Source organism: Schistocerca serialis, chromosome 4 (genome assembly GCF_023864345.2).
Source record: "Schistocerca serialis cubense isolate TAMUIC-IGC-003099 chromosome 4, iqSchSeri2.2, whole genome shotgun sequence".
Lineage (NCBI taxonomy): Eukaryota > Metazoa > Arthropoda > Insecta > Orthoptera > Acrididae > Schistocerca > Schistocerca serialis.
In genome coordinates, this window is record NC_064641.1 from 54,265,715 (window position 1) to 54,279,015 (window position 13,301).

Sequence of the window (13,301 nt, forward strand, 5' to 3'; positions counted from 1 at the left end):
CTAGAATGTTTTCTGTTTGCTGGATGGAGGGCAGCTCATTACTTTGGTGAAGACTTTATCATCGTTCTTATGACAGATTGGTGTAAGTCAGCAATATTCTAAATTTTGCTTTTAACTTCCACATCATACCTAAACTGACAGGGAATGTTTGGTTTTTGTCAGCAGGATTTCTCTAACCAGCCACATATGGACTACTCACTATTTCAAGCTCTTTCATATGATTTTGTAGCACTGAACATTTTCTTTTATTTTTATTTACTTTTAATCACAATGTTTCCTGTTTAACTCATATTACTTTATTTCTTACTACTGTCTCTTTCTGATGATTATTTTTGCTGTCTCAAACTCATTATAACTAATTTCTACTTCTTGAATTGATTCAAAAACCATTGCAAGGAATTCTGCCCATGTTCCTCTCTGTAGTTTTTATAGTCAGATATATTTGCTTTTAAGAATATTGATGGAGATTTTTTTCCCATAGCTAATGCACTTAATTTTTTTGACGTCCATATACGGTACTTGGTTTCAGTTCATGGTACACTTTATGTCTACAAACAGAGGCCCGTATTCAGTTTCCAATTATGTATCTTTCTCAGTCTTCTATTGTGCTTACACATACTGCACTACCGAGAAGAAATCACCTCATTAAAACCATTCATCTAATTATTGAGAAGCTATTCATGGAGGGTTTGGATCATAGGTCTACACAGTACATTTTCCATAGTTATGTTTTATTTACTTTGAAAATTATAACAAAAACTACACATAAACATCAATCTTAAAAACTGACAAGAAAATATCATTTGGGTATTTTTGTGGAACTCTTCTGAAATCTGTCAAAATCTGTAGGAAATTGCAAATGCTCAAACACGGTGATGAGGCAACAATGTGCTGTCTGTAGTACAAACAATTCACTTTATTATACACAGCTAATAGTTTTCCATAAAATTTCATCAGGCATGGACAGAACTAATTTTTCCCAGTATTTACTCACAATTCTGTGCATTATAATCTCTGTACATTTTCAACTATACAGTCGGCTATATTGTTTGCTTTACTGAACAGTAACAGTGAAGAGTACTTTGGCCATATTTTGAAGTATTACATGCAAAACTGGATAAATCCATTATATCTTCAAGCAGTTCCAGAGTATTCCCTTATAAATAGACATATCTACTTAAGATGGAATGTAATATTCTATTAAATAGATTTGCGTCTTGCAGCAATCTTCAGGTGAAAAATCTCTTTGAGCATTTCTTCTCTGTCTGTTTAAGGTAAATTACCACATTACTAACTAACAGCATTTTATACATAAAAAATTACAATTATTCATACATTTCAACACTTTATTCTAGTTAATTAGCAACGCAACACAGCAGACATTATTAATTTAGGTACTGGACGATGAACAGGAGACTGTGCACAACTACAAATCCTTAAACGTACACTAAATTTAGTTGTCAGTTTACATGTTTTGTCTTTACAGTTTTTACAGTCATTCCATTCTAAGGCAGGAAATTAAACAGGATTCCCTGTGAGGCTAAAACAGCTCTTCGTTGTTATTTATTATTTAATCTCTGTAGCATAAATGCATTTGAGGAGAAACAGAAATAACTGTTTCAAGATCTTTTATATATTTCTTTTTTTTATTTTTTAAGTTAATTATTTTAACATGTGTACTGCCTAAATATAGACTTGGAAAAAATTCAGAAAAAATATTGAGTAAAAATGTCAGTCTCTTAGAAGTTAGTGTCTTTTGTAATAAACTAATAATGACTTCACTGGCTATGTAGCCTCGCACTGGCAGCAGATGCTCCAGGTTTCGGTACGGCCCCTACTATCCTTACTCTAGTCACTAATCGATTGTCACTAAATTGTGGAGGTGGTGCAAGTACTTCTTCAGTTGTCGCACCATTGTTTCCATTTCCAATTCCACCAAGAAATTCTGGTGGTGGTGGAACTACAAGTTCTCCATCGCCTTCTCCTTCACCTTCAAGAGGAGGTGGGAGCTGTGCAAGAGAGACCGCGTTTCTCGTTAGCATACCACCACCTGTGATTACTACTCTCTGTCTATTAACTGTGGGATTCTGCTGCTTGGCAGTAGTCTCACTCTGAACGCTGCGGTCCTCACCAGTAGAACTTCCGGAGCCTTCAGAAGATCGTCCATCATCAAAACCACAAGGTGGTCCAACAGGAACCTCCTGATCAGAACTTACACCACTCGAAGAGTTGTCACCATCTTCACCACCACCATTACTGCCACCACCGTTGTCACCACCGCCTTCTTCTCCTCCGCCTCCACTACCTCCACTCTCACCACCTCCACCACCGGAATTTGGGTTTAGCATCAGAAAATCATTAGGGTAACTTTTTGAGCTCTTTAGCTGCGTGCGAACCTTCTGAATCTCTTCTACACTGAAACTGTGTGGTAATGTGCTCGAAGAGCTACTGCCACTGCTGGCATTGCTATTACCACTGGTTTCTACTTTTACCGTGGCCTTCTCTTCTAAGTCCTTATCACTCTCATCATCAACATCTGGTTCGCTCTCACTGAGGCTATAATCGGGCTCTGGAATAGGTGGGGGGCCACTACTACTGCTGCTGCTTCCACCACCGCTACCAGTTGCTGCCGAAAGATTTGCTGCTGAAGAACTCGTGGGTATTGTCTTTGTTTTGGACTTCCCCTTAGTGCTCTCCTTGCTGCCAGCTGTGCTGTGACTTCGTGATGCTCGTATAGGTTGAGCATAAGGATTTGCATTGTTGTTAGTAGTCGAATAGGGGTTCGTATTGTTAACAGCAGTCTGAACTGTCGTCATCTGTGATGGTGGCTTAAAAGATGAAGCGGCAGATCTAAGACTGTGAGATTTCCTAACCTGAAACATTAATTTAACCAAATTAAGGGTGTAGTAGGAGCACATTTGTAAGTCATTGATGTATATAATGGATATAAATTTACCTGAGGTCGAGCAGAATGAGCAGGCAGACTTCGAGAACGGTATCCAACTGTCTTTACATCTTCAGGTGATGCATAGAGTTTGGCACTGTTTGCTGGTCTGAAGCTGGACATGATGCTACCTGAACCACTGTCACTACTTGTGCCGCTGCTACTACGAGGTGTTGCTGTATCGGGCTTGATATTACTGGCTGACATATTAGCATATTCACTACCAACTGTCAGAACTGATGATGCTGGCTTCTGAGTACCTCTTGAAATATCTACTTTCACCTGAAAATATTGAGTTTAATTGTTAGTATTGCTTTCCCTTTTATCAAATAGAAATGTTTAACACATGGACTCAATAATTTCAAATTTACACTCATACAAAAGAATGATATTAAGAACATCTTTTAATAAAATATGAATTCTAAGCTTTGCTTCGCTGTGACATTTCATGAAGGCAATATTGACCCAGTACAGCTTTGATTAAAAAAGAATCGAAACATTTAAAATTGCACTGTTCCATTACACATTCACTATAAATACACACACACATGAAAAAAATATTTTGCATCACCACAGTTCCCAGAACTCCTGAAGATACACATTGACTGTGGATATTGTATCACAAACACAGTCCCTTTGACTGTTCAGAGATGTCATTAAAACTGCCCAAAGATGTAAACAACCATGCATGAGCAGCACCTATTAGACAGAGGGGACTGACAGCCGATCAGTTCCAGTCATTCCACCAGGAAGGAGGTACACAGCTCATGTTGCCTGTAGTTCAACCATGCCTAGACAGTCAATACTGCAGTTCGATCATGTCCACATTGTTACTTTGTGCCAGGAAGGGCTCTCAACAAGGGAAGTGTCCAGGCATCTCGGAATGAACCAAAGTGATGTTGTTCGGACATGGAGGAGACACAGAGAGGCAGGAACTGTCGATGACATTCCTCGCTCAGGCCGCTCAAGGGCTACTACTGCAGTAGATGACAGCTACCTACAGATTGTGGCTTGAAGGAACCCTGACAGCAATGCCACCATGGTGAATAATGCTTTTTGTGCAGCCACAAGATATCATGTTATGACTCAAACTGTGCGCAATAGGCTGCATGATGCACAACTTCACTCCCGACATCCAAGATCCATCTTTGCAACCATGGACACCATGCAACGCAGTAAAGATGGGCCCTACAACAAGCCGAATGGACCGCTCACCATTGGCATCACTTTCTCTTCACCGATGAGTGTTGCATATGCCTTCAACCAGACAATTGTCGGAGACGTGTTTGGAGGCAACCCAATCAGGCTGAATGCCTTCGACGCACTGTTCAGCAAGTGCCGCAAGGTCAAGGCTCCCTGCTGTTCTGGGGTGGCATTATGTGGGGCCGACATATGCCGCTGGTGGTCATGGAAGGCGCTGTAAAGTCTGTACGATACATGAATGCCTTCCTCTGACCGATAGTGCAACCATATCGGCAGTGTATTGGGGAGGCGTTCATCTTCATGGCCGACAGTTCGCGCCCCCATCCTGCACATCTTGTGAATGACTTCCTTCGGGATAACGACATCGCACAACTAGAGTGGCCAGCATGTTCTCCAGACATGAACCCTGTCAAAACATGCTTAGGATGGATTGAAAAGGGCTGTTTATGGACAATGTGACCTTCCCACCACTCTGAGGGATCTACGCCGAATCGCTGTTGAGGAGTGGGACAATCTGGACCAACGGTGCCTTAATGAACTTGTGGATAGTATGCCATGATGAATACAGGCATGTATCAATGCAAGAGGACGTGCTACTGGATATTAGAGGTACCAGTGTGTACAGCAATCTTAAGGTCAACCTGATGAAAACGCACTTGACGACAGCACACACACAGAAATTGTTCCAAACTTGTCACCAATTGTGTAGTAACCAAGTAAGATGTGAAACTGATCCATGTAACACATATATGGCTTTATTCATAAACCTCTGAACAATAACAGAAATAAGCCTCATGTGACACAACACATAACAAGACAAAAGAATCATACAGAAGGTGTAACATAAGTGATACACAGAACAACTGATGTGGGTGGTACAAACTAAAAAAACATATTGAGAGTGAGTCAGTGCTGCTCAGCACGTATACAGGTGATACAGGTGCGAGTCGCCAGTAGACAGCATGGAAGAGACAGTGCCATGTGCACGCTGCCTACAGGCAGCCTCTGGTGGTCAGCTCATGCTTATAAAGTTGATGGTTGCTGTAAGTACACACATGCAGCAACACTAAATTCAAAGCACTCAAACTCACCAACACTAGTTGCAGGATACAACAGGGACATGTCATACAGCTGTTATAAACAATACCGTGTTGATGCATGATACCAACTACCTAATTATGATGTGGACTACTACTTTGGAAAGGTGTAGTGCAATGCCTTATTTATTCTGATGACAAATAGGCAATATAAATACTAAAGATGCAAAGTAAAATGTGTAGAATCTTAGACAATATTGTTCTCAAATTTCAACACCTGGCAGCACGTTAACTTTGCATTTCCAAATGAATATTGCTTGTTGAAGAATGATAGGTTTAGGATTCCACACAACACACTTAAGTGTTGCCAATGTTGTTTCGATATGTCCTGGTGAGGACTCCCCAGTATCTATACAACTTCTTTGAGATTACAGAAAACATTTTGTGCATGTGTACAGCACTCTTGCTTGTTCTACTCCTTGTCTGGTTGACATCTTTTTTTGTTATTTGAGGGAGTTTCTATTTTGAATGGTACAAAATAATGAGAGGCCTGGCACACTTGAACTGACTTTCAGCTGTACAAATCCAGTTTATATGAAGAGCACTAGCCGTAGCTCAGAGCTCATGCATAGTTCTGAATACTTACATATCCTCTGTAAAGTTGGTTAACACAATGAAGGAAGGAAACAATACACCTTCTACACTAGGCCTGTACCTAGACAACATTGCTCAGTGTGAAGTGTACGGCTTCTGAAGCAATAAAAAGTTAAAATACAAATATATATTCCATCCTACAACAATATTATGAAAAGGAAAGTTGCTACTCACCAAGTAGAGGAGATGCTGAGTCGCAGATAGACATAACAAAAAAAACTGTCACAAATAAGGGACAGTTGTTGTGCCTATATGTGATTCAGAATCTTCGCTATATGGCGAGTAGTAACTTTGATTTTCATAATATTGTTACATTCCATCCTGGATTTTTCACTGTTTAATCCATCCTAAAGAACGAGCAATATTTGAATTAGTGAAAACTGTCATGTATGATGTTACTCTCACTTCCTTATACGAGAACAACAATTATTCAAAATCCTCTAGTATGACTGCACAACACACGGAGCAGCAGTAACCTCGACAAGTTGAATACTTACCAATTGACCTATTGGTGGAGGTGGTGGTGGGTGTGTTGGTGGTGGCAGTGGAGGCCTGCCTGTAACCAGACCTCCTCCCAACATCATCAGAGCTGCAACATCTTCCTGGCTTCGGTGTCCCTTAGGAACTCTGTTATCCACAGGCACTGAACCATTTATTAGTGCACTATTTCTTGCAAGGTCAGGAGTACTGTGGAAGTCTCTGTGCAAGTCTGAGCCACCATTGAAGAAACGAACTCTGGAACTTGTCTGTAATAAAACAAGGTCAAGCTATACAGTAACCTCTCTCTCTCTCTCTCTCTCTCTCTCTCTCTCTCTCTCTCTCTCTCTCTCTCTCTCGTTACACATGTTTCTGGGCCACACTATAAAAATGTATTTTGGAAATTACTCTATTGCATTTTAAAACATACACATCTCCTTTTTTTTTACCAAAAACTCTTCTCCATGAAATATGATTCATGTAATGTATTGCAATCTGTTCAATGAAATATGAAAAGTTGGTATACAACAATTTCTCTAATTTACTCTTAAGCTCACTACATTTTCACAACTTAATTATTACATTGGTGAATTATGTGTGTCCATGTATCTGATGCCTCGCCATTTTGACATTAAACCGTTGATCTCTTTATAGAGACTGTTTTTTAATCCTAAAATTATAATGCAGTTGTCAAAATACCAATATTTTTGAAGAGGTCTCTGCTGTATGTTCTATACTTTGTAGGGCTCACCATATGTTCCTGTCCTAAGTTCACTGATATGCATCCTATATGATTTTAAGTTACTGATCACACCAAATATGTTTCCAGTTCAAGAGTAAAGCAGGGTTACTTTAACGTGCTATGAATTTTGGCACTGTGATGAAACCTGCATATGCACAACAAAATTTTCACTCTGCAACAGAGTGTGCACTGATATGAAACTTCCTGTGTGTGTCAGACCAAGACTCAAATACGAGACCTTTACCTTTTGCAGGCAAGTTCTCTACTCCCAGGCTGCAGCTATGCCATGTCTCTGCAATATCCTTTCTTCCAGGAGTGCTAGTCTTGAAAGTTCCCAGGAGAGCTTCTGTGAAGTTGGAAGGAAGAAGATGAGCTACTGGTGGAAGTAAAGCTGTGACGTGGGTCTTGCTTTGGTAGCTCAGTCAATAGAATACTTACCCTTGAAAGGCAAAGGTCCCTAGTTCGAGGCTCAGTCCAGCACACTGTTTTAATCTCCCAAGGAGTTTCACATCAGCGCTCACACCACTGCAGAGTGAAAATTTCGTTTTTGAAACAACCCCCCCAGGCTGTGGCTAATCCATGTCTCTGCAATATCCTTTGTTTCAGGAGCGCCAGCCTTGTGAGTTTTGTAAGAGACCTTCTGTGAAGTTTGGAAGGTAGGAGGCAAGGTACTGGTGGAAGTAAAGCTGTGAGGATGGGTCATGAATTATGCTTGGGTAGCTCAGTCGATAGAGCACTTGCTCATACAAGGGAAAGGTCTCGAGTTCAAGTCTCGTTCTGGCACACAGTTTTAATCTACCAGGAAGTTTCAACCAGCATATAGGTTGCACTTTCTTAATTTACCCATGAACTTCAAATATGTGATTGTGGTGAACTCTAATTAGGGATGTCATAAAGACTTTTTCCGATTTTGCTGCGTGGACCATAAACTGCTGTAAGCATAACACAATTTTTGGCATGATGTAGCTTGATAACATTAAAGTGGGCAAAATTAACTAATTTTTAATAATGAAATAAAATGTTTTATTTCAAATATGAAATCAGTTTATGCAGGAAAATGACTTCTTTTAATAAATGTGTAGTGGCTGGGGGCCCAAGTATACAAAAGACTACTGGTGCACGACTTCGCCAAATACTGGATACAGGGCTCAGGTACCAAAGAATAAAAGTGAAAATAATACAACTGACATAGAACATTAATTTTTAGTAGGACACGTGTCAGATTCTAACTTGTTCGTAACTATACTGCAGTTAAGATAGTTTTTATCTTGAAAGTGGCAACACACACAAAAATGTATTGCGAGGTTAAATGGCTTCAAAAGTAGATTTGTGGTCAGTTTAGACATAAAAATAAAATAATATCATTTCCTGGTGAAATTGGATTCAGAACTGGGACTTGTCAAGTACTATGCAGGTTTCATGTCATGTCTTCCATTGTATTTGATTACAGAGGCACTGCAACCAAAGTTGGGCAGAATTTATTCAGATGATGAATAACGAATAGAAATTGTTAAATATGTGGACAACAAACAAAAATATTTACTCAGAATGTTATCCATTTACACAAATAAAAACATTTATTCATCATCTGCGAAAAAAAGTTATGAGTAATGGACAAATTTCGCATCTAAATGCATTGATTACTCAATTTTCTTTTTCATTTATAAAAGAACTGTGGTTAGATTAGTTTTGTAGAAAAACCTTTTTTTTTTTTTTTTATTTTGAAACATCTTATCAGAAAATTTATTTGATATTGGAAAGTTTCCATTGCAGCACATTAGAAAATACATAAAAACAAATATTCCGCAAATGCCATATATGTGGCAGTTTGTTGTACCTGTACATGTATTTCTGGATAACTATGTAAGAACCCAAATCATGATCTTCTGCAGAGAAAAATTGATAATCATCAATTCCAATGACTTTTTGGCAAATAACTTTGGTGTGATTCCACATCTTTTTATCTACCAAATACTATTCGAAACCTAAAAATAAATTTTCTTTTTTGTCACAGCTTCATTTGAAACTAGTCATAAGATTTCTTCATCATTTCTTTGGACATTATAGGTCTGTTATTCATTGTAAGCCTCCCTGGGTTATGGAGGACAATGTGGGCGAACTATTTGTTTTAAAATGTGGGTTAGACAGTGCTGTAATTGTTGCATGTTCTCCATCGGGTGTAGAAATGTGAAAAAATTCTTCAAATCATCTCTTGAGATGTACTTGATGGAAAGATGCCAATATGCTGCAATATTATGAACTCTTTTGCGTGCCATATGGAAACTTAGTGTCTCTTACGAAGTTTTTCAAATTTACGTAACTGCATAGGCATATGTTAGACTGAAAAACTACACCATCTTGTAATGCACGGCTCACTCAGAGCTAATCCTAGAACACTTCAGATGACTCTGTATGTCTAGCAGCAATTCACAAAGAATTACATTTTTGTGTAATTTTGTAATTGCACTTTGGCTAACACTGTTTTCGGAGACTTTACATTTGAAGCCCACTGATGTTAGTTATTACCAGCCACAACATTTCTAGCTTTGAGCGAGAGAAAAAAATATCGGCAGTCTGCAAGCAAAAATGATCAATCGGCAAAATATGAATGATCGGCACATGCATAACTTATGAACCGGGTCTCGATTTCAGCACATGACTTCAATTTTAACATTTATAAGACCTTACCTTCACACCTGTGCCTGGGCCCACAACATTTTGTTGAGCATTTTTTTAATATAAATGCGAAATGTTTCTGAAACAATGCTTTATTAATTAATCGGTTTGTTTATATCAACTACACACCCCAGAACACATATAACCACAGAGTAAATATAACACAACAGAGTAAACAAAAAAAGACTGTCAATATGAATTTACATATCTTAAAATGTTCCTCAGTGTGTGTGTGTGTGTGTGTGTGTGTGTGTGTGTGTGTGTGTGTGGGTGGGTGTTCACCACTGTGCAAATCTTTTAAGGTTGCTTACCTTCCCCTTGCTACGCTTCATCTCTGCCACACTGGCATAGACACGAGGTGTCCGTGCTGGAGAAGATGGTTGTGATACACCACCAGGAGTTGGCACTTGGAAGTGGGAAGTCATAACTTCTGATGATGCTGCAAAAAATTAAAAAAAAATTAAAAAATTAAAAAAATTCGGTAGCAGAAAAACTGAGGTTATAAATTAATAGTTAGGTTAAGATATTATAACTACAGTTAAATCTGTAGGACTGAAAAAAGTGTTTTAATCCTGCTGTTCTGTTTGGTTTCCATATGACCCAAAATGGTTATAGATTATAGTTAAATACCAAGATAACTTTATGAAATTTGTCGAATCTGTCTGAAAGTGCATGAGCAATATGTGTACAGAAAAGGTGTTTAAATATTTCACATTGAGTGGTCATAAACCTTACCAGCGACGTGTTACATTCAGGTCACAATGACCCAACATAAATATGATTCTTTTTAATGTCAAATATTTTTTAGTTTTCTGTTATAAGTTTTGATAATCACGTTTTGTATCATTCCAGCATACTCTGAATGATCAACAAAGCCTCTGTGTTTACAACAAAAGGCTTGTTTCTTACTTTGTCCAAGAAATTGTTATGCACTTCTCAATTATTCAAAACTTCATTGTTTTGCTCAGTCTGATTTGTGACACCATGGCAATTAGATCACTGACTTGGCAGAACTAGCAAGTTCCTGAACAGATGAGGAACACTTTCACAGTTTGAAGATCATGTCAGCACTGCATCTGAAAGCAAGTGTTCTGTTGACAGTGACGACAGTCCACAGCCAGCATAAAATAGAGTACAGTTGTTTCTTCCTCAAAATGGAAAAACAGAATGACAGTTACACCTACCAGAGCAACATGGATGCTTATCAGAGCAGACACTTGGAGAAGTAGAGGCATGGGTAAAAAACGATAATTTGAAATCAAAAGCAGAAATTTTCATTTCGCCACTAAACAATCAGCACAAAGCACAATTGTTAAGCAAACTAGATAAAAAGCTTTGGCACTCAAACTGTGTCAAATTACTTCATGTACTTATACATAGAAATATGTTGTGGAGTCATCACGTGGGCAGCATACTGATGTGACAGAACAGTCTTGTATATGTCATGAATGTCTTACATGCTATCACTGATTTAACTCTCTCTCTCTCTCTCTCTCTCTCTCTGTGTGTGTGTGTGTGTGTGTGTGTGTGTGTGTGTGTGTGTGTGTGCGTGTGTGCATCATCAGGCACATTTTCTGTGGTGTTTCAGCAAGCACTCTGTCTTCAGGCCACGAGTGGCCCACTGGGACCATCTGACCGCCGTGTCATCCTCAGAGGAGGATGCGGATAGGAGGGGCGTGGGATCAGCACACCGCTCTCCCGGTCGTTATGATGGTATTCTTTACCGAAGCCGCTACAATTCGGCCGAGTAGCTCCTCAATTGGCATCACAAGGCTGAGTGCACCCCGAAAAATGGCAACAGCGTATGGCGGCTGGATGGTCACCCATCCAAGTGCCGGCCACGCCCAACAGCGCTTAACTTCGGTGATCTCACGGGAACCAGTGTATCCACTGCGGCAAGGCTGTTGGTGTTTCACCAGATATTTGCAATTTCATTTTTGCAACATGTGGTTGGAGTCAGACCAAGTAAATACTGCTCATCATGTCTTTTATGTGATGCCCAGGATTGATGGAGAGTGTTGGTTTGTTTCCAGTAACAAACAAAATGGTTTTCAATGTGGAATTTTACATGCACATTTGAGAGTGATCCCAAATTAGTCTAGTGCGACATTCATTTTATTAATGTGTAATAACAGGGACAGTAAAACAAGAAGAATATTCAGTACTCCAGCAGTGACAGCACCGCTCTGGCTCATGCTGAGTGCTACCGCCATGCAAATGTGCTACTCTGTTGCTGGAGCACTCATTATCCTTCTTGTTTTACTGTTCCTTTTCATACATATTGATTAAATGAATAACACACTAGACTAATTTGGAACTGCTCTACCAAATGGACATGTAAAATCCTGATTTAAAAATCATTCTGTTTGTAATGGGAAACAAACCAACACTTTTCGTAATGTTGGGCATTGTATGAGAGACAGATGCACAGGATTTGTTTCAGCTGACTCCAGCTATGAGTGTGAAAACGAAATTGCAAACATCTGATGAAGCATCATAGAAATTGCTCCTGGCAACCCACAGGGTATATTTACTACTGCAAATAGCTAAAAGCACGGGGAAGCTACAGCCTTAATTTTTCCTGAGGGCACGCAGCTCTACTGTGTGGTTAAATGATGATAGCATCCACTTGGATAAAATGTTCTGAGGTAAAATAGACCCCTATTCAGATCTCTGGGTGGGAATTACTCAGGGGGACATCATCATCCGGAGGAATGAAACTGGTGTTCTACAGATCAGAACATGGAATCTTAGGTCTGTTAATCAGGCAGGTAGGTTAAAAAATTTGAAAAGGGAAGGGAATAGGTCTAAATCAGATATAGTGGAAATTAGTGAGGTTTGGTGGCAAGATGAACAAGACTCTGGGTCAGGTGAATACAGGGTTATAAATACAAAATCAAATAGGAGTAGGGCAAGAGTAGGTTTAATAAATAAGAAAACAGGATGCGGCAAATCTGCTATGAACAGCACAATGAATGCATTATCATAGCCAAGACAGACATGAAACCCACAACCATCACAATAGTACAAGTTTATACACCAACTAGCTCCACAAACAATGAAGAGATTGAAAAAATGTAAGATGATATAAAAAGAAATTACTCAGATAGTTAAGGAAGACGAACACTTAATTGTGTTGGATGACTGGAGTTCAACAGCAGGAAAAGAAAGAAATGGAAAAATAGTACATGACTATAGACTGGGGTGAAAGGAATGAAAGAGGAAGCAGCCTGGGAGAATTTTCCATGAGCATAATTCAGTCATTGCTAACACTTGGTTTAAGAATCATGAAAAAAGGTTGTATAAGTGGAAGAGACATGGCAACACTGGAATGTTTCAGATTGATTATTTAATGGTAAGACAGAGATTTTGGACCAAATTTTAATCTGTTAGGACATTTCCTGGGGCACATCTGGACTCTGACCTCAATTTATTGGTTACAAACTGCATATCAGAACTGAATAGATTCCAAAAAAGGTGGAAATTATGGAGATGAGACATGGATAAGTTGAAAGAAACAGAGGTTACTGAGTGTTTCAGAGAGAGCATTAGGCAAAGAGTGACTGAA

The 13,301-nt window shown here is 39.1% G+C and overlaps 1 protein-coding gene across 1 annotated transcript in view; it reads right to left on the bottom strand.

The window, feature by feature from the left end:
- Positions 1 to 714: 714 nt before the first annotated feature.
- The window catches only part of LOC126474226 (SH3 and multiple ankyrin repeat domains protein 3), a 147,900-nt gene continuing 135,313 nt past the window's right edge, over positions 715 to 13,301 (bottom strand). Inside the window, exons 15-18 of the mRNA XM_050101691.1 lie at positions 10,045 to 10,172; positions 6,336 to 6,584; positions 2,957 to 3,226; positions 715 to 2,873 (exon numbers count right to left, since the gene is read on the bottom strand). Coding sequence (XP_049957648.1) covers positions 1,779 to 2,873; positions 2,957 to 3,226; positions 6,336 to 6,584; positions 10,045 to 10,172 — 1,742 coding nt within the window. The 3' untranslated portion in view covers positions 715 to 1,778. The remainder of the gene's footprint in view (positions 2,874 to 2,956; positions 3,227 to 6,335; positions 6,585 to 10,044; positions 10,173 to 13,301) is intronic.